Source organism: Wyeomyia smithii, chromosome 1 (assembly GCF_029784165.1).
Source record: "Wyeomyia smithii strain HCP4-BCI-WySm-NY-G18 chromosome 1, ASM2978416v1, whole genome shotgun sequence".
NCBI lineage: Eukaryota > Metazoa > Arthropoda > Insecta > Diptera > Culicidae > Wyeomyia > Wyeomyia smithii.
In genome coordinates, this window is record NC_073694.1 from 19477382 (window position 1) to 19503262 (window position 25881).

General features: G+C 38.7%; 1 protein-coding gene across 13 annotated transcripts in view; it reads right to left on the minus strand.

The window, feature by feature from the left end:
* Positions 1 to 25881, minus strand: part of LOC129718856 (MAP kinase-activating death domain protein) — an 88082-nt gene that overhangs the window by 7896 nt on the left and 54305 nt on the right. For 9 of the 13 annotated variants that reach the window (XM_055670010.1, XM_055670020.1, XM_055670011.1 and 6 more), the window contains 5 exons: positions 25577 to 25849; positions 25351 to 25518; positions 8429 to 8437; positions 6190 to 6262; positions 6081 to 6127 (listed from right to left, as the gene is read on the minus strand). In XM_055670010.1, the coding sequence (XP_055525985.1) occupies positions 6081 to 6127; positions 6190 to 6262; positions 8429 to 8437; positions 25351 to 25518; positions 25577 to 25849 (570 nt within the window). Of the gene's footprint in view, positions 1 to 4963; positions 5202 to 6080; positions 6128 to 6189; positions 6263 to 8428; positions 8438 to 25350; positions 25519 to 25576; positions 25850 to 25881 lie in introns of those variants that run through there. The other 4 variants (XM_055670018.1, XM_055670009.1, XM_055670019.1 and 1 more) reach the window with 2 other exon arrangements.

Here is a 25881-nt window from a genome sequence, read left to right on the forward strand (position 1 = left end):
CAAACGCATCTTGCTTCAGATTCTCGATTGCTTCATATAGGGCATAATAAATTTCTCCTATATCAAGCCTCAAGGGAGTGACAGCATCAATTCGACTTTCCAACGCGTTCCACTCAGAGGCTCTACCGTAAGAGAAGTAATGTGTTTTTTGAACGATGAGTTGAAGCAGGAAAGAAGTTGAAAGTTTCTTGCACGACACTGAAAAAGTCTACTGCATCAAAACATGACTTGGCACCATCGCTAACAACAAGATTGGTTGCTGCATGGAACGGGTTGATTTTTACAAAAATTGATTTTTACAAAAAAAGTTCAAGATAATTAATTTAAGAGATTATGACAGATCTTGACGTTTCATGCATTTCTAAGACCATTTTTTTCAATATCGAACATTTTACGAACTACCTGTGCATTTGTTATTGGCCGAAAAAGTGAAACTTTGACCGCTTCGAGGCACCACTTTTCGAAGTCCGACTGAGCTGAAATTTTGCAAGAAGACTGTGGCTTGTGGAGTGTTAGTACAACGTTAGTACATGAAAATGTGGATGGTCGCGTCGCACGTGAATGGAAATCCTGCTAGAGAGAGAAAAAATTTCCTCGTCGCTTAAAAAATAAACACACGCATTAGCTGTCTGTTTGCCGCCCCTCGATGATTGACGAGCAGGCGACCGCGTGCTTCGCCTACGCGTTAATCCGCCCCTGGCTGCACTACCTCAACGCTTGTATAGTTGGCTTCTATCGGGCCCCTAGCAGGTCCAGGACTTGCGTCCGCATCTGAAGCACCTGAGGCAAACGTCTGGCTACTGGAGCATGGTTAACTCTCAACCTTCCGTGGTCGTCTTGGTCTCTCTCTTTTTCATTACGGTAACCCAAGGGTTTTCCGCAGCAGTGTTCTCGGAGGCTGCTTTTTCCGGCGACTGTCTCGTTCATTTTGCGGCTGACTCGGAGGCGAAGACCGCCGAAAGCGTGCAGGTATCTATTTGAACCGACTTCGTCGCCATTTCAGTCTTCAGAATTTCATTTCTTCCTTCTCCGCAACCGCAGCTTTTGCTTGTTGTTCGGCATATGAGGTTATGTTATGTTTTATTCAAAAAATCCATCTGACAATGTTTTGTCCTAATGAGTAAAATTAACAACAAGAGACGATTAACAATAAATTATTGTTAGCGAATCCTCAGGCGACGCTAGAAAGTGTTGATGGGTTCGTTGAAGTCGAACAGTTCTGCAACCTCGTTGAACCTAATCGCATCATACTGGCCGTACCAATCAAAAAGATTTTTACATCGCCTGCGAAAAGGAGGCGTGTATTTCGCGGTGAAATAGTAGCAACGTCGTTTATAGAGGGTGAAAATAAAAGTGGGCCCAGATTGCTTCCTTGCGGCACTCCAGAGGAGGTTGTAAATGGTTCAGAATGTGACGACCCAACGAACCGAATGAAATCATCTCACGAGCATGGCAGATAGCCCTAGTTTATCTAGCTTTCGTAGAAGGATGTCATGATTTACACGATCGAACGCATCCTTGAATTGATAGAATAATTGTGATGGATCTTATAGGATAAGAACCACGCTGGTCACTAGGAATGTAGTTTTTGCACGATGCAAATAGCACTGTCCTGACAACCAGGGCTGGAATTCACCTCAGTGCAGACAGAGCCACACAAATTTGTACACAACACATTTGCCTTCAAACCGTGCGTGCCACTCCCGATATGAGCCGTTGAGAGCAAAAGTGGTACATGTGCCATTTTTACACTTTTTGGGTTTTTTGCATAAATTGATGCAGAACGCAGTAATGTACTAGTATATCCAAGAAAAACCAAAATCTGGTAACCTAAACCAAAGTTATAGCCAAAACAATTTTTGGTAAATAACATAATCACCATTTCGTTGAGAGCAAAAGTGGTACATGTCCAATCTGTGCATGTTAGATGAATTGTAAGTCGAGAATCTTAGGATATAAAACAATCATGTCTTCAGCAATGTTGGTCAAGTGATTGAGTACTATCAGATGAAGATCTGTCTGCTTTGGAAATTTCTCACTACGTGGCACTAGTGTTTCACCTATTTCAGTATCAAATCGTATGCTATTACCAAATACATATACAGTAGCGCCACGAAGAGACAGAATTCCTTAACAAACAGATCATCATTCAATAGTACTCAATCACTTGGACAACTCTGCTGAAGACATGAATGTTCTATGTCCTCAGATTAGAGAGCTATAATGCATCCTTCATGCTCACACTGGACATGTACCACTTTTGCTCTCAACGTTTTCTGGTTGTCATTATTTTTCCCATAGAACAAAAGTGGTACATGTTTTTCCATTGAAGTTTGTGTAAGTTTTTCAACCAGAACTCGTTATGTTTCCATGTACCGTCTTTTGAAACCTTCCCAGCAATGATTTAGTGCAGTTATGTTGGAAAAAATGTTGAAAATAATTTACTATTTGAGTGTTTTCGTTTATCGCGTCTCCTGAAAAATTTACCTAATGGCACATGTACCACTTTTGTTCTCAACGGCTCATATTTCGTTTGTGTTCTCTTCTCCCTATTCGCATTTCTTTCGCACCGAAAAAATACGACTGAGTACACTTTGTGCATTTGCCAAAATGTGCGACACCACACATTGTGCCTGCTTGGGGCAATAATCATCGGATTTGACAAACGAACGATTGTAGTATTAAATTAATTTTTGTTTTTTTTGCACTCCATTTGACTCCTACTGAAATAATTTAGGAGCTAATTTTCAGTCCCGCTCAATGGGTTTTGTTTCAAAATTATATATGGTTTTTTCCCAGAGATAGCCGCAATATGTCTCGTACATGAACAGTAGGGTAGCTATAGAAATCGATTTTTCAAATTCCGTTTAGAAGTAGGGCTCAATAGTTTCGTCTTCAAAAAAAGTCCCCATACTAAACTTCAGCTTAATCTGCCTTCGGGAACACGTAAGCATTATTTTGAGACCAATGAAAAAAATGCACAGGTAGTTCATAAATTTGTGAATATCAAAAAATTTCTGATGCCAAATGCATTAAAAATGCATGAAACATCTAGATCTGGTGTTATCCAAAAACAAAAATTCAAAAAATCGACTTTCTTGGACTTAAAATTTTTTTGAGCTGCGGCCAATGGAACGTATGGGAAAATGAGACCTTGAAATTTAATTTAGCAAAAAAGCTTGAAAGTTTCGTCTATTCGAAAAATGTTTTCATGAAAAATTTCAGCTTAATTGGACTCCGGGGAGAGATGCCTTGAAGCGGTTTCACTTTTTGACTGAACGAACTTCTCAATGCGACGAAGGACAATTTTTTTCCATATGAGTCGTTATCACCCTGATGAACGGTATCAGTAGTGAATGCATGTAGCGCTTGTATATGCATACCTGGACAGAAACATGTCTGGACGTGCGTAACATGACCTAAGAAACACGTCCACGCCATTGAGAATCGTGTTTAAATGAATTCTCAAATATTTATATGGTCGCTTCTTGGTTCCTTTTCTCTGCTATTTTTTCTACCCGCAACGCAACGCAAACTGCTCAAACTGAAGCACTTTGTTCTCACACAACGTGTCACAAAAAGGAAAAAGCAGCACAAAGTGTTGTTCCGTTATCCCTCTCTTGAAACATTTCTCACTCTTTCATAGTCATTTCGTTTTCGCTCTTTCTCTTTGTGCCTGTTGGTTGTCAAAATGTGTAGGTACCAAGGGGATGGCAGCCCTATCTAAACTCTACACGTTCGACAGCAGGCTACATATCGAGGCTTTGGTGCTTATTACGGGAGTCACTTCACGGTGAAATATATTTCACTCTCACGCTTACTTCACTTTTTTAGACCTATTCCCGATTCCACCTCAAGTGAGGTGACAAAAATCACCTCCGTGGAGTGAGATTGACAGTGAAGGGAAATTGAGAATAGGACAAGTGAAATGAGATTGTTTCCCAGCTCAAAAATCTCAAAAGTCCCAGAAAGTCGTTTATTCCGTTTTTTCGATAACACCAGATCTTGACGTGTTCTGCATTTCTAAAACATTCGGCATAAAAAAAATGTTTTTTTCGGTATCGAAAATTTCCTGAACTAGGTTGCATTTTTTTCATCGGGCAAAAAAATGAAAATTTGACTGCTTTAAGGCACGGTTCAAATTCTGATCACGAAAGATGTCACTTTGTGACGTTTTTCTCACTTACGTGAGTCCCGTAATAGGACTTTATTCACTTCACTCTGATTTCACCGTGAAGTGACTCCCGTAATAAGCACCTTTATTTAACATAGAAAGAGATAGCATGTTGCCATCCGTTCTCGTTGTTTTTTTTTTATTTGGTCAGTTTATTATAAGCGGAGCATATTTTGTCAAGAGAAAAATCATCAGGGGGTACTGTGGAATTCAGCGTGAAAGAAAAGTAGGTGGTAAGAAGCCTGGAAATAAACCCTTTGTTAGTTGTCAAAGATATGATTCTACTAGACCCAAGCCCACGGCCACCCGCTTTCCAGAGCGGACTTTGTAACCTTGCGGCTACCAAGCTCACCTCAATGATTCAGAAAAGAATAAAAAAGCGTAGGTATAGCAGAATAGAGATTTGACAGTTTACCAAATTGATTTAAAATATTAGAAGGTTAGAAAATTGTTAACTCTTTCATTCTTTTGCGCACGGCTATAGTTGAAGTCTTACACCTCTTACATAATGGTTTATTATAATTTGCTTTACATCCAACGTTTCACCACTCAACTAAATTTATTATGGGACCAAAAATGGGTTTTAGTTAGAGTGCGCTCGGAGGCACAGAATTCAGTGCGATTAATCTAATTTATTGAAAAGTACATAAATTGAGACCTAACTTAGGTACTAATCTACTGAAAATTAAACTGAAAGCGAAAGCACAACAAAAAAAAAACAAATTTTAATTCAAATAGAAAACAGTTAACAGTTTATAGAAAAAAAAAACTACACAAACTTACGTTCGGAAGCGCAGTAGTAGTGGACAGAAACATAAACCGGTTCACACTTAACAGAAACACATGGACGGAGAAAACACGCGCACACACACCGAAAGGGAAATTTGCTACATGCAGGACCGGAGAGAAGCGCAGAAGGACATTTCTATTGACCGGGCATCGCCGTCGATCGCTGCTGGTCCCGGAGTAGCCTCCTGGCGTGGCACACGGAGAAGATCCGGTGCAAACAGAGTGCGGCTTCGTTTGCCTGGGCCCCCGGAAGCGCAGTTTGGTGAAGAAACGGAAGAAAATAATCAACTCAAAATTTTGGAAGTTCAAGAAGGCAGTGCATCACCACATGACGCGTGTGGTTGTTTGTTACTATAATTATTCTTGTTTGCGCTTTAAAAGCAAAAAATTGGATCGAGGGTAAGTAGGTAATTTCTTAAACAAATTTAGCTGAATGTGGAAAGGAGGTCGTATAGCTTTCTCCGAACGAGACACTTATCAAATGGCCGCTGTGTTTTTGGGATACAAAAGATTATGATTCAACTTTGCTTTTGTCGCAATATTTCTCCCGTATTATTTCAATCATTTCGGACTTGGTGACCTTCTTTAGTACTGTTTAGTTTTTTGAAAAATAGGAAAATCCTAAAATGAGCTTTAAAAGATTTTTCTGAAGCCAGAAAACAACAGAATATGAATTGATCCAAAATAGTGCACGGAATCTTAAAAGCGATTTTTAGGGCTAGAAATGACCAACGCAAAAAATAATCTCAAATCAATCCCAGAATCGTCGAAAAATGTTTTCGAAGTCCAAAATATAGAAGATCGAAGGACAGAAAAAGAGAAACTTCAGCTTCACGTGCAGGTGGCGCAGCTTTACATGCAGTTTAGCATGCGAAATCGTCGTCTAAATTCGGTTATTCTGCAGTGAAATAACCTTAAATCTTCCGGTTCAGACTAGTAGAAACATTAGACAAAACGAATACGACAGCAAAAAAACATGGAAAAATCAGCAAACAAGCAAATGTCATGCCACAAACATTGTTTTTTTTTTTGTTCCAACAAAAACCGCCAAATTTAATGAAAGTCTTGAACAATAACAGTAAGTTGAGTAAGAAAAAAATAACAATGAAGCACTCACCAAATTCGATTGGAATTTTCGCTGAATCAACTGGCGCGTTTTAGGATCTGAAACATAAACACTCTGATTGGTAAACGCAGATTAAAAGTGACGACAAAAAAAAACTTACTGTACTCCTCCAGTATGAAAACTCCGCCCTTCTGGGTGAAACATTTCTTGATATGCTCCAGCCGGATGAAAAACTGCATTTTTATTATCATCACCATCATTGTTGCGTTTGGAAATGGAAGAAACAACAGAAAAAGGGAAAAAAAGACAGAAGAAAACGAAACTGTTTTATTTCCCAAGGCCAGCTTGGTTTGTCAGCGAGACGTCAAAATCTAAGCCGTGTTTCGGGTTTTGGTTTGTGTATGTGGGTTTTGGCGTGTGTTCGTGTATGAAACAAAAGCGTTCAGGTCTGGTTGTGTGTTATTGGGTGGGTGTATGCGTGTATGTGTGCTAGTGTCTTGTACCGTTCGGCCATTTTATGCCACTGTGAAGTGCTGCGCTGTTGATTTCTGGTGAATACAGTATCATACATAGAAATTTACATTATTATAGTTTGACAGGCAGGGTGTTTTTTTTTTTCAAGTAGCATTGTGCCAAAAAAGTTTCTGAGTTTAGGTTGCTTTCTATTGTGTCGTAGTGGGAATGTTTTTACTTTCTACGCTGCTACAGGCAAAGCGCAAGCAGAAATGTAGCGTCTAGGGGCAAAACTGCGCAGGGCTTTTTTGTTGGGACGTTTCCGATGGCTGAAACAAGGCACTACACAACCGAAAAATATTATAATACTTAAGCTGGCTACAATAATGTGAACTAAATACTGTGTGTTACGGCACCAAATCAGGCAAATACGCTTAAAGCTAGATGAAAGCTCAGTGTTCAAGGCATCGCTTTATTTTTTGTTTGTTTGTTTTGGTTCCAATGCTCTACGGAGGTTATGTTTGACATTCGGCAAGGCGGTGAGTGTGGAGAGTGGTACTACTACAAAATAAACTGGTCTATTGTTTTTTTGTGGTCGATTTGTAATCTCCGGACACCGGATTTTGATATCCTCCGCACTTTTTCGAACGGTGGTACTTTATTTGAGTTGAAACTTGATCAAATTAGCAATACAAAACAAGTACTTGTGAGATGGTCTCTAAACGAAAGAACGAAATCAAAAATCGGTCATCTGAGAGGTGAATGAAAACGACAAGAGGCGGCGATAATCGGTCGAGGCAGAGAACAATAGAAAGGGATTTTCTTTCGTTCGCTCTAACATCGGGAGTGCCTTGATGGGGGTTGTTTGTTATCATTCGCTCGTGATTTTGTTTTCCTCTCTCTTAAAACAACTCTCTCTACCAATGTTTTTTTAGGGGGTGGGGGGATTCTTCATGCGCTAAATGGGAGGTGTGAGAGTGAGATAGGCTACACGTTGCAGAAACTGAGAAATGGGAACACTACAAATGATGTTTTGGTGAACAGAAACAAAACCAAAAGCATGGGTGGATAATGATAAGCATATGTCACCTAGCTTAATGTCTACTTTGGAATTGCTTCCGCAGCGGGTTTCGCTTACTACCGACACCGCCTACGATGATTAATTCGTACTCTAACTGCGACAGACGCACTAGTTTATATACAGAGTAGTGTAGAAACGGAATAAACTATAAACAGAAAAAATAGTAGTGAGACAGTTCCGGTATAACTACAGGAAAAGAAAAACCACACTAGTTCGAATGCAGTTTGCATCTGATTCTCGTACTTTTTCTATTTGTACAAACTAACTGAAAAATCAAACATCTAGCTTTAGGTACTTTCATAGTTCTATTGATAGAGGAGTGAAAGAGAGAAAGAAAGAAAGAGAATAGAACCGAACGTCAAGGATGGAAATCTACTGAACGAAACCAAAAAATCGCTAATGTCAACTACAAAAACAACTACGACTCAGAGTCAGTTACAAACTCAAAACCAATCGATAAACAATAAACAAATGAAAAATCTACCGCTTTAGTTTACTAAAAAAAATTAAGAAAAAAAGTGTCTTCTATAACACTCGAAAGAGAGCAACGGTTCGAGTGCTTCAAATCGGTGGATGTTTGATCGAGTCTAAAAGAAGAAGAGAGGAGAGTGTGTAATCTCGGCAACAACAGAGAAAAAAAAACCAATAAAGTCAAAAAAGCTATCAATCTGATACACAAAAGTTTTGCAACAACCAGTATATACGCTAAAGGAATAATTGACTTTCAACGTTTATTTGCATTTGGGTTTCGACAGGTTTTTTTTTAAACTTTTTTTTTTTCGTGTAGATGTGTGGTGTAGTTTGAAGGTTACAGATTTTTGTTGGCTTAAAATAACTAGTAAGAAAAAATTGAATCAAACTGTACCTCAAAGTCCTTTCATCCGCAATAAATGCATACAGATTTTTTTTTGTTCGAATGACAGGTTATTTGTACGATGCCATTTTGTTTCGAGTTTTCAAACGGAAGCAAATTGGGTTTGACGGTTATTTTATTTGTTTTGATTTTTTGTTTGTTCGGTTTTGCACATCAGAAATCGCCGCCCAGGGGTGACGGTTTTTCGTGTATTGGTTTTTCATTCAGTTTTTTTTGGTTTGTTTTCGTTTTGCGACAATAGATGGCATTGTTTTTGTTTTAATCGACAGTAAACAGATGGAATAAAAGAGAAAAAGAAAAATGAAAACATGATTAGTATTTTTCGGGTCGTTTCCAGAGTTCAGCGTAGAGTTTTTAGGGGTTAGGGGGGTGGCTAATTTCTCCTGAACGGAAAGACGAAACGAAACGGAAGAAAACGTAAGACTACGGAGACGAGAGCGAAACAAGGCAGGATAAGTAACCAGAACGGAACGTGAAAGAGAAACTCAAAACAAAACAAATTATAACAACACTCCAGGACCATCTCAAAAGTTGATTTGTTTTACGGGCTTCGGCCCGGTTCAGATTCAGTTTGGGCTGTCTGGTTTTTTTTTGTACATCATACTCTAGGGGAGGAACAATCATAGACTAACATTGCAGTAACGCAATAGTAGATTTTATTTTAATTCAGAAACTAGAATATCAACGAAAAACAAATCAAACTCATAACAGAACCGAGACAGAACATAACCAATAAACTAACACTTCCTAGTGTCAGCGAGGGCTGCGCCTACTGTGTGGCTTTCGTTAGAACAAAAAATTACGAACGCAAAAAATCCGAACCACATTTTTCTCATAACTGAACGAATAATCTGAGGCTGTCATGATAAGGATGATGGTAATGAACTTTGTAATGATGCGCTTAATTGGCGAGAGAAAACGAACGAAAACGAACGAAAACGAACAGATTGTTCTATATTCTAGATTAATGGATGCTCTATTCTGGTAATTTTGCGCTAAAGACAGTGGAACGAGTTTCGATGTCGGTTATTAGGACAAAACATCGACTAATCTAGATGCCAAGTTGTTTGTGTGTGAAGCAGTGGAAAGTAGAAAAAGTAGAATGATGGTTCTTAGTTTGTCGGTAACGGGTGGTAATGGCGGAAACTGCTGTTTTTTTTTTGGGGATGAACGGTAACAGAGATGAACATCGAAGCTTTTGTACAAGGTTCGGATTATCGACACACCACCGTCGATAAGCCGAGAGTTGAGTTCGAATGCATGCATGACGAAACCAAGGTGGATATTCCGGATGAATTGATAGTAGGTAAACAAGAATGACTTTTACGGACACCAGGTTGATTTCATGCTTGTTCCGGTTTCCATCTGATTCGCTGTCGATTTCTCGAACAGTGACGAAACCTTTTATGTTTTATGTTTTTTTTTCGTTGTTCTTTCCTTTCTTGACGTTTAGTTAATGTTGATAAAGTCAGGTCTTGTGAAATGCATCATAAATTGCATCAAACAAATGTCTGCAGAAAACATTGATTCCGTTATGTGTGATTAGCCAATAACGATTGGGTTTTTATCTGTGCTACCAAGTAATGAAGTGTTTCAATCTTGTTGAATCGAATTTCGTGAATTTTTACAGTAATTCGTATTAAGACCTCGCTCCGTTCATGATCATCATTGTTTAGGATTCAACATTCACATCTAAAAACTCTAGAAAATACGCTAAACTGGATGTTTTCCAATCCGAGATAACTAACCCTACTTTTGCAACTTATCTATATGTTTTTAAATATAACGTTTGCGGTAAAAAAATGGACATTATTGAGATGGTGATGAAAAAAAATATAAGACAGATAATTGAGTCGGATAAATTTCCCATAAATAGTATTTATATTATCTTATTTACAAAAAAATTCTACGCCCTTGCGAGCGGCTTTCCGGCAGTTAACCGGAACATTCGCCATGGCGGACGTAAACATGCGTGTAGGCATGTTTTTAAGCTCTTTCTTCGTTTTTTTATTAATTCCTCCTCCGTTTTCGCGACAGAATTGTTGCAATAGATCTTGCGCTTTAAGTTTGCTTAGAAATTCTCGATGGGACGCAGCTGGGGGACGTTGGGCGGATTCACCAACTTCGGTACCACATCGATATTCAGCCGCTCCATCGATCGCTTCGAGTAGTTGGCCAACGTCAAATCTGGCACCGTGTCTTCGCCCTTATGGTATTTCTTGATGAACAACGCAACTCCTGGCAGGCACTTCGTACTATAAATTTCCCCGTTCACGGCCAACCCGGAACGAAAGAAGAGCGGCTTTGACATCCCCTTCTCGCTGATTGTCAGGCACAGCAGCAATTAATTTTACCTCGGAGCTCACTTCCTTCGTGAGGAGGTAAAATACGATCGTTGCCATCCAGGGTGAGATAAGTCTCGTCGTCCATCACCACTGCCACGTAGCGATTCGCCGGGAAAATCGACTTGACCATCTTATTCAACCGGTATCGCTGCGTCATTGCCTGCAGCTCCGAGACCAGTGGACGGGACTGCCGCTTCCTGACATGTCCATGTTCTCCAGATACTTTTTCACTGTTTTACCGCATGTACCAACCTCCCGGTAGAGTGCACGCAGCGATTCAGCCACTTTTCCCTCGGTCTTCCTCTTCAGCATCCTTTGAAGCTTCTTATCGCTTAGGGTCGTTTGTCGTCCGAAACCGGGCTTTCTTTCGATGCTCTGATCGTTGTCCAATAGTGTCAAGATGTTGTAGAAGCCGGAACGGGCATACCCGGCGTCCACAAAGTGCCGCACGATGTCCGTTTTTGACGCGGCGGGGTACCGTTCTTTGAACGCGCACACTTCTTTTCGCCATCACAGTTAGAATTTGACTGATAAAGTTGTCAATTTTTTTGCTAACTCATGGGTTACTATGATTGATGATGCATTAGTAGTTTCGTCAGTACGATCAAAGGTAAACCCATGAAAAATCGACAGTTTTTGTCCATTTTTTTAACCGCTAACGTTAAACAAGGTCTTGGGAGTTAATCCCTTACCCAACTCAGAAAAGTACATAATATCAAAGAGAAAAATCCCAGGATTTTGAGATTTGTTCGGATGTTCAGATTTTGAACTTAAAAGATAAAGTACTCTGGGGTCGCTTTTTACGCGGTTGGTTGTACCGCATTTAAAAGATTAGATTAGAAATACTTATACTAAACCTATTTGATACCGCGTGCAAATAATCTTCCGCATCGAGTAAAAATAATCCGCGTTATTGTGAAAATATCCCGTTTGAAAAAACGCATAAAAACAACCCGCGTAAAAAGCGACCCCAGTGTATTTTAGAATTTTAGGAATATGAAAATTTTAGGGTTTCAAAGAGATTCGAGAATAAAGTTTAGGATTTTGAGAATTTGGCACATTGTTTGCTACCTGATTTTAGGATTTTAGTATAGTAGCGTTTAATGATTTAAATTTAATGATTTAAATGATTGGGTACATGTGTATTATGTGCCTTTTAGGGTTTCAGAATTTAGCGAGTTTTAGAATTTGAGGTCTTTAAAAATGAAGGAGTTTGGGATTTTCAGATTTTTGCATTTCAGTAAATCCTAACTTTAAGGTCTAGGTTTTTCAAAATTTGGGATTTGCAATTTCGATCTTTTAAGATTTAAGAATTGAAGATATAATCTTGCGAGTTATTTTTTTACGATTTTAAGCTACTATTTATAAGGATTTCGACATCCTGAGATTGAATCAATCAAAATTCAATGGTTGAGTATGAATTGAAGGACCAAATTATTTGAAGATGTTGCGATGTTAGCGTTTCAAGATCTTACGATTTATTGGATCTAAAATCATAGCATGCTAAGATTTTTGGACTTAAGTTTTTAACATATACACGTAAAGTTTTAATGGTGTGAAACCACATCAATATGGTGCGGAATTAATACAGCCGAGGATTAAGATTGAAACTTGTACAACGAATGTGTGTTGGATATGACACAGTTAAAAATGGAATCGGCATAAACTAGTGCGTACATGGGAAAACCCGACAAAGGATGTTTCCTTTCTCAGCGGTGAGCATGGTAAACAACTGAAAACAAGTTGAATAATTGACTCTGGTTCGTCGGGGCTTCTGACTAACGATCGGAAGCTGATCAAGAAACTTCTGCCGATGAAGGAACTCATGCGCATCTCGGTGACGAAGGGAAGGTAAGGAAGGAAGAAATCTTTATGACCCAGCCGGAGGGATTCGAGTAAGGCAAGAGTGCTTCGTTTCAAACGTCCACTGTACGGCCATAAGCAGGCATCAAAGGCTTGGAATGCCTTTGTGGAGCAACTCGGGTTTACTAGAAGCTCGAACGATCCATGTTTCTGGCATCTGGAAGCAGCCAAGTTATTCTTGTGCTATACGTGGATGACTTTCTTGTGGTCGGTCGTCAACTAAAGGTGATTGAAGCAGCTAAGCAATGCTTGGCGAGTGAATTTGAAATGATGCACATTGAGTTGGCATGAAGATTGATCGGGACGTGGAGGAAAGGACTCCCCGAATCAGCCAGAGGGGATTCCTCAAAAAATTACTTCTTCGTTTCAATATGATCGACTACAACCCAGCATCAACGCCGATTAAGCGTCGCCTGCGGAAGGGAAGGGAAGCCGACCGTACTGAGAAACCGTATCGAGAATTGATCAGTTGTCTCAAGTACGTGACACTGACGTCCAGATCGGAGCTGTGTGCTGTAGTCCTACGGAACTGCACTAGATGCACCCCAAGAGTACTGCGATATATTGAAGGGACGCTGGACTTAGGTCTGGTGTTCTCAGTGAAGGATTCAACACCGCTTATGGAAGCATTCACCGATGCGGATTGGGCGTACAATCCGGTGGACAGTGTGGCGGCACCGTAAGCTGCTTGACTAGGAAGCAGTCTATCATTTCGCTGTCTTCTACAGAAGCAGAGCTCATGGCCTTGAGCACCGCTGTGTGTCACGGAATCTGGAAGGTTCATTTGCTCAGGAAACAGGCGAAAGAACCGGTGGGACCAGTAGTCTACTACGAAGATAATCAATCTATGATTAAGTCCGAGTCCGAGAGGAGATTATAGGGCGTATAGCTGTTAAACTACGTCTCAACCGGTAAACAAATCACAAACGTGATGATCAAATACTTGCCAGTAAGTTGGTTCCAGAAACATCGACCCCCCCCCCCCCTGGGGCTATTCAGTTCCGAAAATTGAGCGGACGTGTTGGAACTGTCAATACCCTACACCTGTTGTTTCGATCTATGGAACCCCCTAAACAATCGAGCTGTTGAACAGCGTCTGCACGTTGGTGCGGTTTTTCCAATCTCACTCTTTCCAATTCCAAACGCTGCAGAGTAAACACATAAAATTAAGTTTGTAATTACGGAGAGAAGAATCTGTTTACAAATAAGTCGCAGGTGGCCAGGCGTTGGACGCAACACTTCGAAGTGGTGTTGAATGGTGTGGAAGGTTCGGTTCACCTTGAGACAGATCCTCGACAAGACAAGATTCATAGAATTCAAGGCGGCGTACGATTCAGTGCAACGCTGAACTGTGGCAGATTTTGCATGAACAGTTTCACACTAGGGTGGGGCAAAGTGATCGATTTGCCAGAACCTAGTTTTTTTGTTTTTTTTTTTCGTGGCCACAAACAATCCTAAATATACCGGAAGTCGCTTGATTTTGTCTTCGGTTGGCGCATTGTGCTTTAAATTTGAATGAAAATTTGTAAGGAAAAACCTATTTTTTCCCTCACAATTATTCTCACTAGAGAGCTCAGTATTGCTTTATGTAAGCATTACATCACGTTGAAGTATAGTATTTTAGAAGCCTAACTACTTTGTTGAAGACATCGAAGATTTAGGATATTCCTAAGAGAAGCTATAGCTGTTCAAAGCTGAGTATGTCGATGTCGTATGTCGAGTATGCATCCTGTATCGAGTTTATACACTCAGTTGGAATAAGTTAACGAATTTAGGACATATTCTAGGCGCAGATAGGATCTACAAAATGTTGCATAGGTTACTTCTGATAGAAATCAGACTAACGACGGTACACTGGCAGTGTTGGCAGAAAAAATGATTTTCAGCTTTTAATTCGACATACTCAACTTTGGACAGGTACAACATTTTTTAGGGCTAGCTTTTTAGTGTCTTCCCTTACTAACACGCAGAGAATCCTGAGTAAGAATCCCCAGGATACCGATTAACACAGTGACGGAATCGTGAAAGGAATCGCAAACACGATCCGGAGGATTCCCACTCACGATTCTTATTTAACAATCCTAGAGCCATATACAGGGCATTCCTGAGGATTCTTTTTTCAGGAATCCTTTTCGAGGACGCTCACGAATCCAATGTGAGGAATCCTAGAGAATCTATGCGAATCGTATGTGTTCGTCCGGGTTCGGCAAAGTGGTTGAGCACAGAAAAAAACATTTTTTTAAATTATAAAAAAAAATCTAAAAAGGAAAATGCAAAAAAAGTTTGTTTTCTCATATAAATCCTTATACAAATTGCAATGCGCCTAGAGGAGACAAAACCAATCGATTTCCAATGAATTTAGGATTGTGCCGCGAAGTGGAGAAACGGATTACGGCAGCGTAAAGGGCTATTACGGAATGCATAATCAGCTATACATCCGCACGAACAGCAATGAATCGCGGTCGTGGAAGGAGGCCGATAGACGAACGCGTAAGGTCTTCGCTTCGAACATAGAATCCTGCAACTAATACCCGGTGGCAACTAGAAAGTGGGGAATGACAAGCTGTACGAAGTATTCAAACACGCTGATGTTGTCAAGCTGATGAAACAACGCAGTTTACAGGGGGTTGGTCAGGTAGCACGTCTGGCAAAGATTTCGAGACAGACCTCGCACACATTGGATGCTGTCGATGAGGAGTAGCTCAAGACCGAGTTTTTGAAGGCGTATTCTGGATTTGGCATAGAATCTCTACGATATGTCGCCTTAAATGTAAGTAAATTGTCATTTTTTTACTTAGCATTATAGGTTAACAGGATCCACATGGAAAAAACTTAAAAATCGACAAATTAAAATAATCCTGGGTGACGCAATCGACATTTAAACGTTTCTAAGCTTATATTAAAGTCGAACAAATGGAATACAGAATTGCAAATTTTAAACATAGCAGTAACTGATTCGTTTTGACCGTATACAGTCCGATGGAAAGGGATTCTAAGAAAGGCTGAAGGATTCTGGAAAACGCGTTTACACTGATATTGGCTAGAATCCATGGGGCATCTATTGATCCACAAAGCGCTTTTCCAACGATTACAACACGCATATCATCTCCTTTTTTCTTTAATGTGTCCATATCCAGCAACCTGCATCTGTCTATAGATGGCGGAAGCTCCATAGGATCCGTCCAAGGGAGGCCCCGAAGTGCGTATCTGATGAACCTTCTCTGTACCGATTCGATTGGTGCAGTCCAAAGTCCGAAATAAGAACTCTAAACAACCGTCGCCGTTTTAAGAATAGAGCATACAAGTGCATAGTATAATGCTCTCAAGCAGTACGGATCACGAAAATTATTTTAAATTCCAGGTTATTTGCTTTGGAAATGATACTGCTGTAATGATCGTGGAATGGAAGTTCGATATTCAATAGAACACCAAGATCTTCTACAACCGTTACACGTTCAATATCTTGACAGTTGATGGAGTAGCTGTATTTGAGAGGGGCTTTTTTTTCAGCTAAAGTTGATTACGGAGCACTTGGCAACACTGCTACTGATACGGTGATAAATACACTATTCATTGAATATATTAATCAGTTTTTGTAATTTAATACAATCAGTAACTGAATGAACTACATAGCAGATTTTGAGGTCATCAGCGTACACGATTCGACATCCTGGAGAAAGTGCCAGGCAGACATTGTTGTAATACAGCGAGAACAGTAAAGGTCCAGCATTGCTACCTTTTTGTGGAATTAGACTACTGCGTCCATTATTCAGAACTATTGTAGTATATCCCCCTTAATATACGTGCTATATAGAATACTCAGTCCCCCACTATTGATCGAGTGATGACCGGTTGTCTCGGCACGCTCCCAGTCAGGTATAATGTTCTTAATAAAGCCAATTACCTTCCGAGGATTAGCAGACCAAATTTCACTAGGTTGTAAGCAACCCTTGTTGAGAAATTTGATTCTGCTCATGTATAATGCACCACAGCTGTATAGCAGATGTTCCGAGGTTTCACTTTCTATGCTACATAAGCGACAAGTATCGTCTTGAACCCGACCAATGTTTTTTAGATGATACTTACTCGGGCAGTCCCCGGTTATTAGTCATTAGTGTAGATACAGAGCGCCCACTTATTGAGCTCTAATAGCTTTTTTGTAATTTTTGCGTTTGGCGTTGGATGTCACCCGTTGATCTTCCCAGTATTTAAGTTCCATTTTTATTGTACAGTTTGAAATTCCACAAAAGGGTTCTGGACCCATGAATTGAGAGGTGGAACCTTGTTTGGCCAGTTCGTCTGCCTTTTCATTGCCTTCAATTCCGCAGTGCCCTGGAACCCAGTACAGATTGACAGAGTTTGTACGAGACAGGCTCCACAGAGAGAGTACGCACTCCCAGACAATTTTTGACGTGCATTTGGTGGCACATAAAGCCTTCAGTGTCGCTTGACTATCAGAGAAAATGCAAATATTCGCATGTTTGTAATTTCTCCTTAATAAAACGTTAGCACATTCGATTATAGCGTAAATCTCTGCTTGGAATACTGTTGGCTATCACCCATAGCCACCGAGATCCGAACTCCAGGACCGAAGATTCCCGCACCCGTTTTTGTACCGATTTTTGAGCCATCCGTGAAGAATACCGTTGACCCCTGACGGAACGTGATGTTTCATGCACCTTGTAGGGAATATCGCAGTTATTCATAGGTTTCATCCAGTCTCCGTTCATACTCATCACTGGCCCTCTTTTGAAGTGTTGCAATATACTCAGGTGGTCGAGAAGGTCACCCGGTAAGACATTGTTCAGACGTTTGAGCCGGAGAGTACTCCTTTCCGCTTCTAGTAGCACAAATTCATGCAATGGCAGGAGGTGAAGGATTGCGTCCTACGCTTTCGATGGGGTGATGCGCATTGCTCCCCTTATAGCAATACACGCAAGTCTCTGCAGCTTCGCTAGCTTTGCTCTCGTTATAGCCTGTTTTGTTTTGGGCCACCAAACTAAGGAAGCGTATGTTATTTTCGGGAGTATAACAGACTTGTAGATCCATCTTATCGTTTTTGGTTTTAGTCCCCACTTCCTACCAACCGCTTTGCTTATTGCACCATCTAGGTGCGCGTTCCAGTTAAGCTTCGCATCAAGGGTTAATCCTAAAAATTTAACCCTTTCGCGCAATTGGATAATACTTTCCTCAAGCCAAATATCTTAAATACCAATATAGTTCACTTACGTGAAATTATGAAGACAAATTGAAAATGACAGAAGCGTTAGTCACCTTTTCGACCGCTAGGTGCGCCACTTCTGATTTTGTTCTACACGACATGCAAAAAAAGAAACTTTTGACAATAATATTACCCTAATGGGTACACTGAAAAAAATCCACATTTTATTGTGAAGTGGACTCGGCTGAATATTTTATAATAATAAAGTTCGCCTATGTATGAGGCAATCATTGGGTGGTGTTCCACGGTTTGTACGTTTGTCGACCTCAGACAACATTTTGAATTGTAAGATGGCGACTTCCAGTGACTGGAAAAGTTACGAAAATGACCAAATACCACATAATATGGATGTTTTTTTAACCAGACTGACGCTCAGAGGCCAGAAATTGTCTCTGAATACCATTTTGAAATCCAAGATGGCAACTTCCGGTTTCTGAGAAACAGCGAGATATGACCAAATATCACCCAATATGGGTATTTCCGAAATCGTGATGATGCGCTGAAACCACAAATCGACCTCAGACAACATTTTGAGTTGTAAAATGGCGACTTTTGGTGACTGGAAAACTGCCGAAAATGACCCAAATACAACCAAATATGGGTGTTTCTTTAACCAGAATGATGCTCAGAGGCCAGAAATTGTCTCCAAATGCCATTTTGAAATCCAATATGGCGACTTCCGGTTCCTTAACAACAGTGGCAAAAGACCAAATAACACTCATTATGGGTATTTCCGGGATTGTTATGATGCACTGAAGCTACGAAGCGACCTCAGACAACATTATGAATTGTAAGATGACGACTTCCGGTGAATGGGAAACTGCCGAGAATGACCAAATACCACCCAATATGGGTATTTCTTCAACCGATCGATTTTCATCCAATATGAGATGCTTCGATACCAAAATGATACACAGGAGCTAGAATCGACCACAGACACCATTTTTATTTCTAAGATGGTGACTTCCGATTCCTGGAAAACAGCCGAAATGACTCAATAACACCAATTATTGGTGTTTCTTAAACCAGCATGACGATCAGGGGGCAGAAATTGTCTCCAAATGCCATTTTAAAATCTAGGGTGGTGACCTCCGGTTTTTGGATAATAGCCTAAAGTACTAAAGGCAAAAGTCGAGGATGTTGTCATTCCGATAAAACCAATAATTTCAAACGATATAAACAAATCGCAAGAAATCAATAAACTTGGAATGTTGAAATTTATTAAATTAAACACAAAAATAGGCGGGACGAAGTTTGTCGGGTCAGCTAATAAATACATAAATATTCTGGTTAAAGCAAAGCTGCAAGTGATGAATACGAAGATTAGAACTGGAGAGCAAAAAATTCGAAGGGATAAAAAAAACAAAAAAATACTTTCAAAACGAAGAAAACTAAACATTAAATAACAGTTGTTATCACTCATTATGTTTGTTTTGTTGAATATCTTTTGTATATAATATAATAAAGCTTTCAAACCAATTACAACATTATATATATCCATACTTGAATTGTTAAATTGATAGCTAATAGTTGCACAACAACCATATACGACTATTGACAACCATTGTGCGGTTTCTTCTTTTATCTTTTCCACGAGGAAATTGAAACATTCATTTGATTGTACACTTCGTGGCCTGATTGTTGAGCTTGAGCTTGACGACCGCACATTTCGTAGTTGCTTCCCGTTATGGTTCTGAGCTAGTGAAGTTACACAGGGAACCACGTATATAGCAACTTGGGATTAGTTTATCATTTACACGTCGTGGCCTGATTATTTGAATATTTCTTCTTCGTGCCTCGATAAGCTACATCTATTATATTATCCATATTTAACTCCCGGAATGGTGTTAGTTTTACATACACACAATATACGCACGAAGTCTGCAACATATTTTTTCTGTGAAAGTATGAAATTGAGTCAACTAAATGTAAAATTGAGTAAATTCAGTTTCGTGTGTGAGAATGTCACACGCTCACAGAAATTCAACAACAATGCACAGTAGTACAGTAAGGCAATGTAGGCGGACATGAGTTTTTCGATGCGATTTTGTGGTTGTAGAGTAAAACTTTTTTCTAAGAACTTGTTTCTTATATTATTCTATTTTTATGTGCAAATGAAAATTAGGGTGGTCCTGAAATTGGCTAAATAAAAAAACTAACTTTTTTATTTGCAGAATTAAATGTATACATTCATCGGTACAGTTGTAGATCATCTAATTTTAAGCAACTTTCGGTATTTCTTCACAATATTTAAATAATATTTCTCGCGTAATTTTTCAAAAGGACCTAGGTAACAATGAGAGATTCTCTCCTCTCTCACTTTGTTTCGTTATTTACGTCGTCATTATAAATATTCTCCAAGCTTTCTTCCCTTAATCGAGAGATTTTAATACTGTCTTGCTTACGATGCATTGAGTGTCATGAAATATGGGAAATATAACATAGTTATTGATCAAAGAGAAAGTAAACAAAGAGAGTCTCTCAATGTTAGATAGGTCCTTTTAAAAAAATACGCGAGATTTGTTCTTTCAAATGATACCAAAAAATATTATTTATGTTTGCCCTAAACGGAGACATCAATATATCGAAAGGGCTTAAAATAGAAATAGTGAAAACTCTTCATCTGTACAATATATCGACAATGTCTTTTCGTCAAAATTGGCGTATTTTTGATTAAAGTTACCGAAGAAAACTTTGTTTTTAAATTTGAATTGAAAAAATAGAGCGAAAAGACTGTTTTTGGAAACTAAACTTGATGTCTACAAAAAAGTTTTTTTTTTTACAAAGTTACTTAGAATAAGTTGGTCTACAAGTTTGCCAAAGAATGTTTACAATTATTTATGCAAATAAAAACAAGTTAGTTTTGTTTTATTCCGTTGATTTTAGGACCACCCTAATTTTCATTCGCACATGAATAGAGGACTAGGACTATGTATAAGAAAAAACTTTTTACAAAAACTATGGCTTTAAACCGCAAACCAAAATCGCAACGAAAAGCTTATGTCCGCCTAAATTGCCTTACTGTACCACTGTGCAATGAGTTTAGTTACCTTTTTCACCACAAGAGGGGGTGTTCCCTGTCTGTCTTCACGGAAATATATGGGAAATTCGAGAGTGAACTATATTGTTATTTTAAGATATTTGCTCAAGCCTAACCGGCATTAGGTTAAGTTTTCTCCTTTTAGTGAAAGGTACTAGTACAACTTTGGAAGGGTTTATGTTTAAACCTTCTTTTATGCACCATAAATGGGTTACGTTTAGGGCATGTTGCATTCTTTCCGAGACTATGTTGTCAAACTTTCCTCTTACCACAATGACAATGTCATCTGCGAAGCCTACAACTTCAAAACCTTTATCTTCTAAGATTTTGAGAAGGTCATCCACCACTAAAGACCATAACAGCGGCGAGAGTACTCCCCCTTGGCACCTTGCTACCTTGAGGTACGCCTGAAGTACTTCGGGAACCGCGGGATTCTGCGTTCCCTAGTTTTACAGAGAGATAGCGGTTTTCAAGAAATGATTTCAACCACCGGATGAAATGAATGATTCCTATATTTAACAGTTTGAGATCTGAGGATTTAAGAGTTAACGGAATTGTGGTTTCAAGAATTTGCAGATATGACAATTCAAGGATTTACTTGCACTTGCAGGATCTAGAGACTCGGATATTCAAGGATTTTAGAATTTAGTACAAAATTGGAGGACCTCATAATTTTGAAGTCTCTCTAAAATCATATTATTTTGATAAATTTTGGTTTTTGAGACTTACAATTGAAGGTTGGAATATTTTTTGACATTTGGAACTTGCGACTATAAAATTTGTGTATTAAAATACACTAAGGTCGTTTTTTACGCGGGGGATGCGTTCCAAATTTGTATGGGCCCGCGTAAAAAACGACTTTTTTGAGTAGCACATATAACAAAGAAAACCGTCCTAAAAGGTTAAAACCTCGTTTGAATATGATAGTGGCCAATCTAGAGACCAAAATTCAATTTTTTAAATTTTGAGTATCTACACCAAAAATTGTGATTTTTTTTTTTGAAAACTGATATATGATTACTCGTGGCTTAAAACAAAAAACGTGATTGAAATGAGGTCGATATCTTGTACCGTTTTTGAGTAATGGAGGAAAGCAACCCGTGTAAAAAAACCCGCGTAAAAAGGGACCTTACTGTATTGGTATTGCAGAGTTTCAACAATTTTAAACTATAATATATTCTTTTTTATTTTTGGTTATTTTCCGTCGGTCCACTCAGAGCTTCAGACAATCTAGTAAGTAGATCACGCCACCCAATAACCATCGATACTTATATTGGCGTCTTGGCCAATACAAGTATCGATGGGGACTATAGAGGTATTTTTGACTACTTTAATTTTAAGATTTATAGGTTTTCATGATGTTTGCCCTTAATTTATAAGGATGTTAACATTCAGAGATTTTCGGATCTTAGGATTAAAGCATTTAAGAATTTTTGAATTGAGAGATTTCAAGGATCGAATCGATAATAAATTTTTAGAATCTGAGATTCTGAGACTTTATTATCCCAAGATTGATGGATTTTGGGGTCATACGATTCGATTTTTTGGGATTTAGACGGACTTTAGAGGTTTTAGGTCTGATTATTTGAAAATTTACTGACCTTGGAATAATTCAATTCGAAAAATGAGGGATTTTAAGGTCTGAGAATTTATTAATGTGGGGTCAAAAAAAATCCAAGATCTTTGAATTTCACCTTTAATTGGATTCGAGGATTTTCAAACACTGAGATTTGAATATTTCTATGTTTTCCGGATGTGAAAGTTCACATTTTGAAGTTTGGGAGCTCTGGAATTTTTAAGTATGAGTCTACGAATGCTAGGGAGTTTTTGTTATTTAGGATTGTACTAATTCAAGATTCCAACATTAAAGAATTAAAGGATCTGGGGGTTAAAGATTTAGGGATTGAATCATTGAATTCCTAAACTAGATTTGAGAATGCGTGAATTAAGGTACTTAAGCATTTAAATTTAGAGACGCTGAGATTTGAAGATTCAAGGATTTTTGGGATTGTAGTATTTAGTAATTAAAAGAATCTCAAATTTTCACCTTGCTTTGCTTATTGCACCATCTAGGTGCGCGTTCCAGTTAAGCTTCGCATCAAGGGTTAATCCTAAAAATTTAACCCTTTCGCGCAATTGGATAATACTTTCCTCAAGCCTAACTGGCATTAGGTTAAGTTTTCTCCTTTTAGTAAAAGGTTATACTACAACTTTGGAAGGGTTTATGTTTAAACCTTCTTTTATGCACCATAAATGGGTTACGTTTAGGGCATGTTGCATTCTTTCCGAGACTATGTTGTCAAACTTTCCTCTTACCACAATGACAATGTCATCTGCGAAGCCTACAACTTCAAAACCTTTATCTTCTAAGATTTTCAGAAGGTCATCCACCACTAAAGACCATAACAGCGGCGAGAGTACTCCCCCTTGGCACCTTGCTACCTTGAGGTACGCCTGAAGTACTTCGGGAACCGCGGGATTCTGCGTTCCCTAGTTTTACAGAGAGATAGCGGTTTTCAAGAAATGATTTCAACCACCGGATGAAATGAATGATTCCTATATTTAACAGTTTGAGATCTGAGGATTTAAGAGTTACCGGATTTGTGGTTCCAAGAATTTGCAGATATGACAATTCAAGGATTTACTTGCACTTGCAGGATCTAGAGACTCGGATATTCAAGGATTTTAGAATTTAGTACAAAATTGGAGGACCTCATAATTTTGAAATATTTTAAAGTCTCTCTAAAATCTTATTATTTTGATAAATTTCGGTTTTTGAGACTTACAATTGAAGGTTGGAATATTTTTTGACATTTGGAACTTGCGACTATAAAATTTGTGTATTATACACTAAGGTCGTTTTTTACGCGGGGGATGCGTTCCAAATTTGTATGGGCCCGCGTAAGTTTGGGAGCTCTGGAATTTTTAAGTATGAGTCTACGAATGCTAGGGAGTTTTTGTTATTTAGGATTGTACTAATTCAAGATTCCAACATTAAAGAATTAAAGGATCTGGGGGTTAAAGATTTAGGGATTGAATCATTGAATTCCTAAACTAGATTTGAGAATGCGTGAATTAAGGTACTTAAGCATTTAAATTTAGAGACGCTGAGATTTGAAGATTCAAGGATTTTTGGGATTGTAGTATTTAGTAATTAAAAGAATCTCAAATTTTCACCTTTGAGATTGTTACATTTTTGGGATTCTAACCCATCAGGTTAGCAGAAATTGTTGGATTGAAGACTCTATTATTGCTGATTGCATCTGGAACGCGAATTACAGACAACTTGCAAGCAAAATGCATACAACGTGCACGTCACATTGATCGTATACCACTCAACCAGAGCGAACGCGACACAATGCCTTCGTTAATAGTATCTATACAGATATCAGGATTTATAGAGGATTTTAGAATTTGGATATTTTAACAGTTGAGAATTTTAGAAGCATGGGTTCTCAGCACCTCAAGATTCAAAAAAAATAAGATATTCTAAGATTTTGGGACTTATGAATTTCAGAATGTTTGAAATTTTAAAATTGTAGCATCATTGAATTTTGAATTTTTAAATTTTAGGATCATGACTTGAGAATTTTCTAATTTTAGTATTCCAGGTTTTTTGGACTTTTAAATTTCAGGTTATAAGAATCGAGATGTATTCAGCATGTTTTTAATGTATGATTTGTCGAATTTTAGCATTTTTTTAGGCTGTAAGATTTTGGATTCTTACGATTCTAGGTCTTAAGGATTCTACAATTTTTGGATTTTAAAATACGACTTCGTGAGACCCCCAATTTGTTTTCTTTTTTTGGCTTTACTAGTAACAATTTCCTCGCAAAACTTTCAACCAAAGAACTGTCGATTGAACAAAAATGAAAATTTAGCTTTAAATAATGCTAATATTATAATCACACTGTAACTTTATCAATGTTTTTCATTTTATTTTGGAAAATGTCTGCAGTTTTTCGATACGCTTCGTATTCACAAGCCTGATTTTCACCTACGATCTGAACGATTTGATCGTCGAAAAGAAAATACATTTGTTTTTTTTTGTCTTCACAAATACCAATAACCAAAGCTTGACATTTAGTCTGTCACTGCGACTGATAATGGCAAGTGTAAGTGCAAAAAATGGAACCTAACTCATTATTTGTTTGCTTCACTCTGCAAAAAATTCTAAAATCACGCTATTATCTATTCGCTCAACTGAATTCTTTTTCTTTTTAAAATAAGTCTTACTAGTAGTAGGTTAAAAGTAATAAGATGAGTATTTTAGACACAGTTACCACTGATCAGATACGTAAATGGTGAAATCAAGAATAGCCATAACAGAGAGGATAAAGATAAGATATTTATATATATTTTAAGAAGGACTATAGTAAGAGTAAGTATAAAAAACGAACTTCGGCAAAAAGACAGTGTGAATAAACAATTTGGTTAGTCCTACCTTGCTGTTGGCAAACAAAAGTCCCACTCCTTCCAGGCAGATCTGCATCAGGCCACCCTCACCGGTGTTCAAGTCTTGCACGGGAAACTCACCGCCTAGTTCCGGCCCCTGACCGGTGCAACCTCCCCGTTCCATGGCCTCCTTGATGGCGGTGTACAACTCCTTGCACTGTGAGTAGTCAAAGTTGATTATCAAACAGTTCCAATTATGATTCAGAAAATCTCACCTTTCTGGTGTAATACTTGTGAAGTTGGGTTTGTCCCCCATTTCGACGCCACAGGCAGAGAACCCGCGTCTTCGGAGAGTACGTCATGTTAACTAACCGTTCGAACCACCAACGCTCCACTATGCTTCCGTTGACCGAACGCAGAACCAATCCATCGTCACGAACCTCCATAAAGCGCAGCGGACCTGTGGCATCAACTCCCTGATGGACGGTGAAGCTCTGACGATGTAGCAATCTGGAACCCAGCGGTTTCAGGTCGATATCGTTACCGTGCTACAAGAAAAAAATAACTTGTTAATATTACA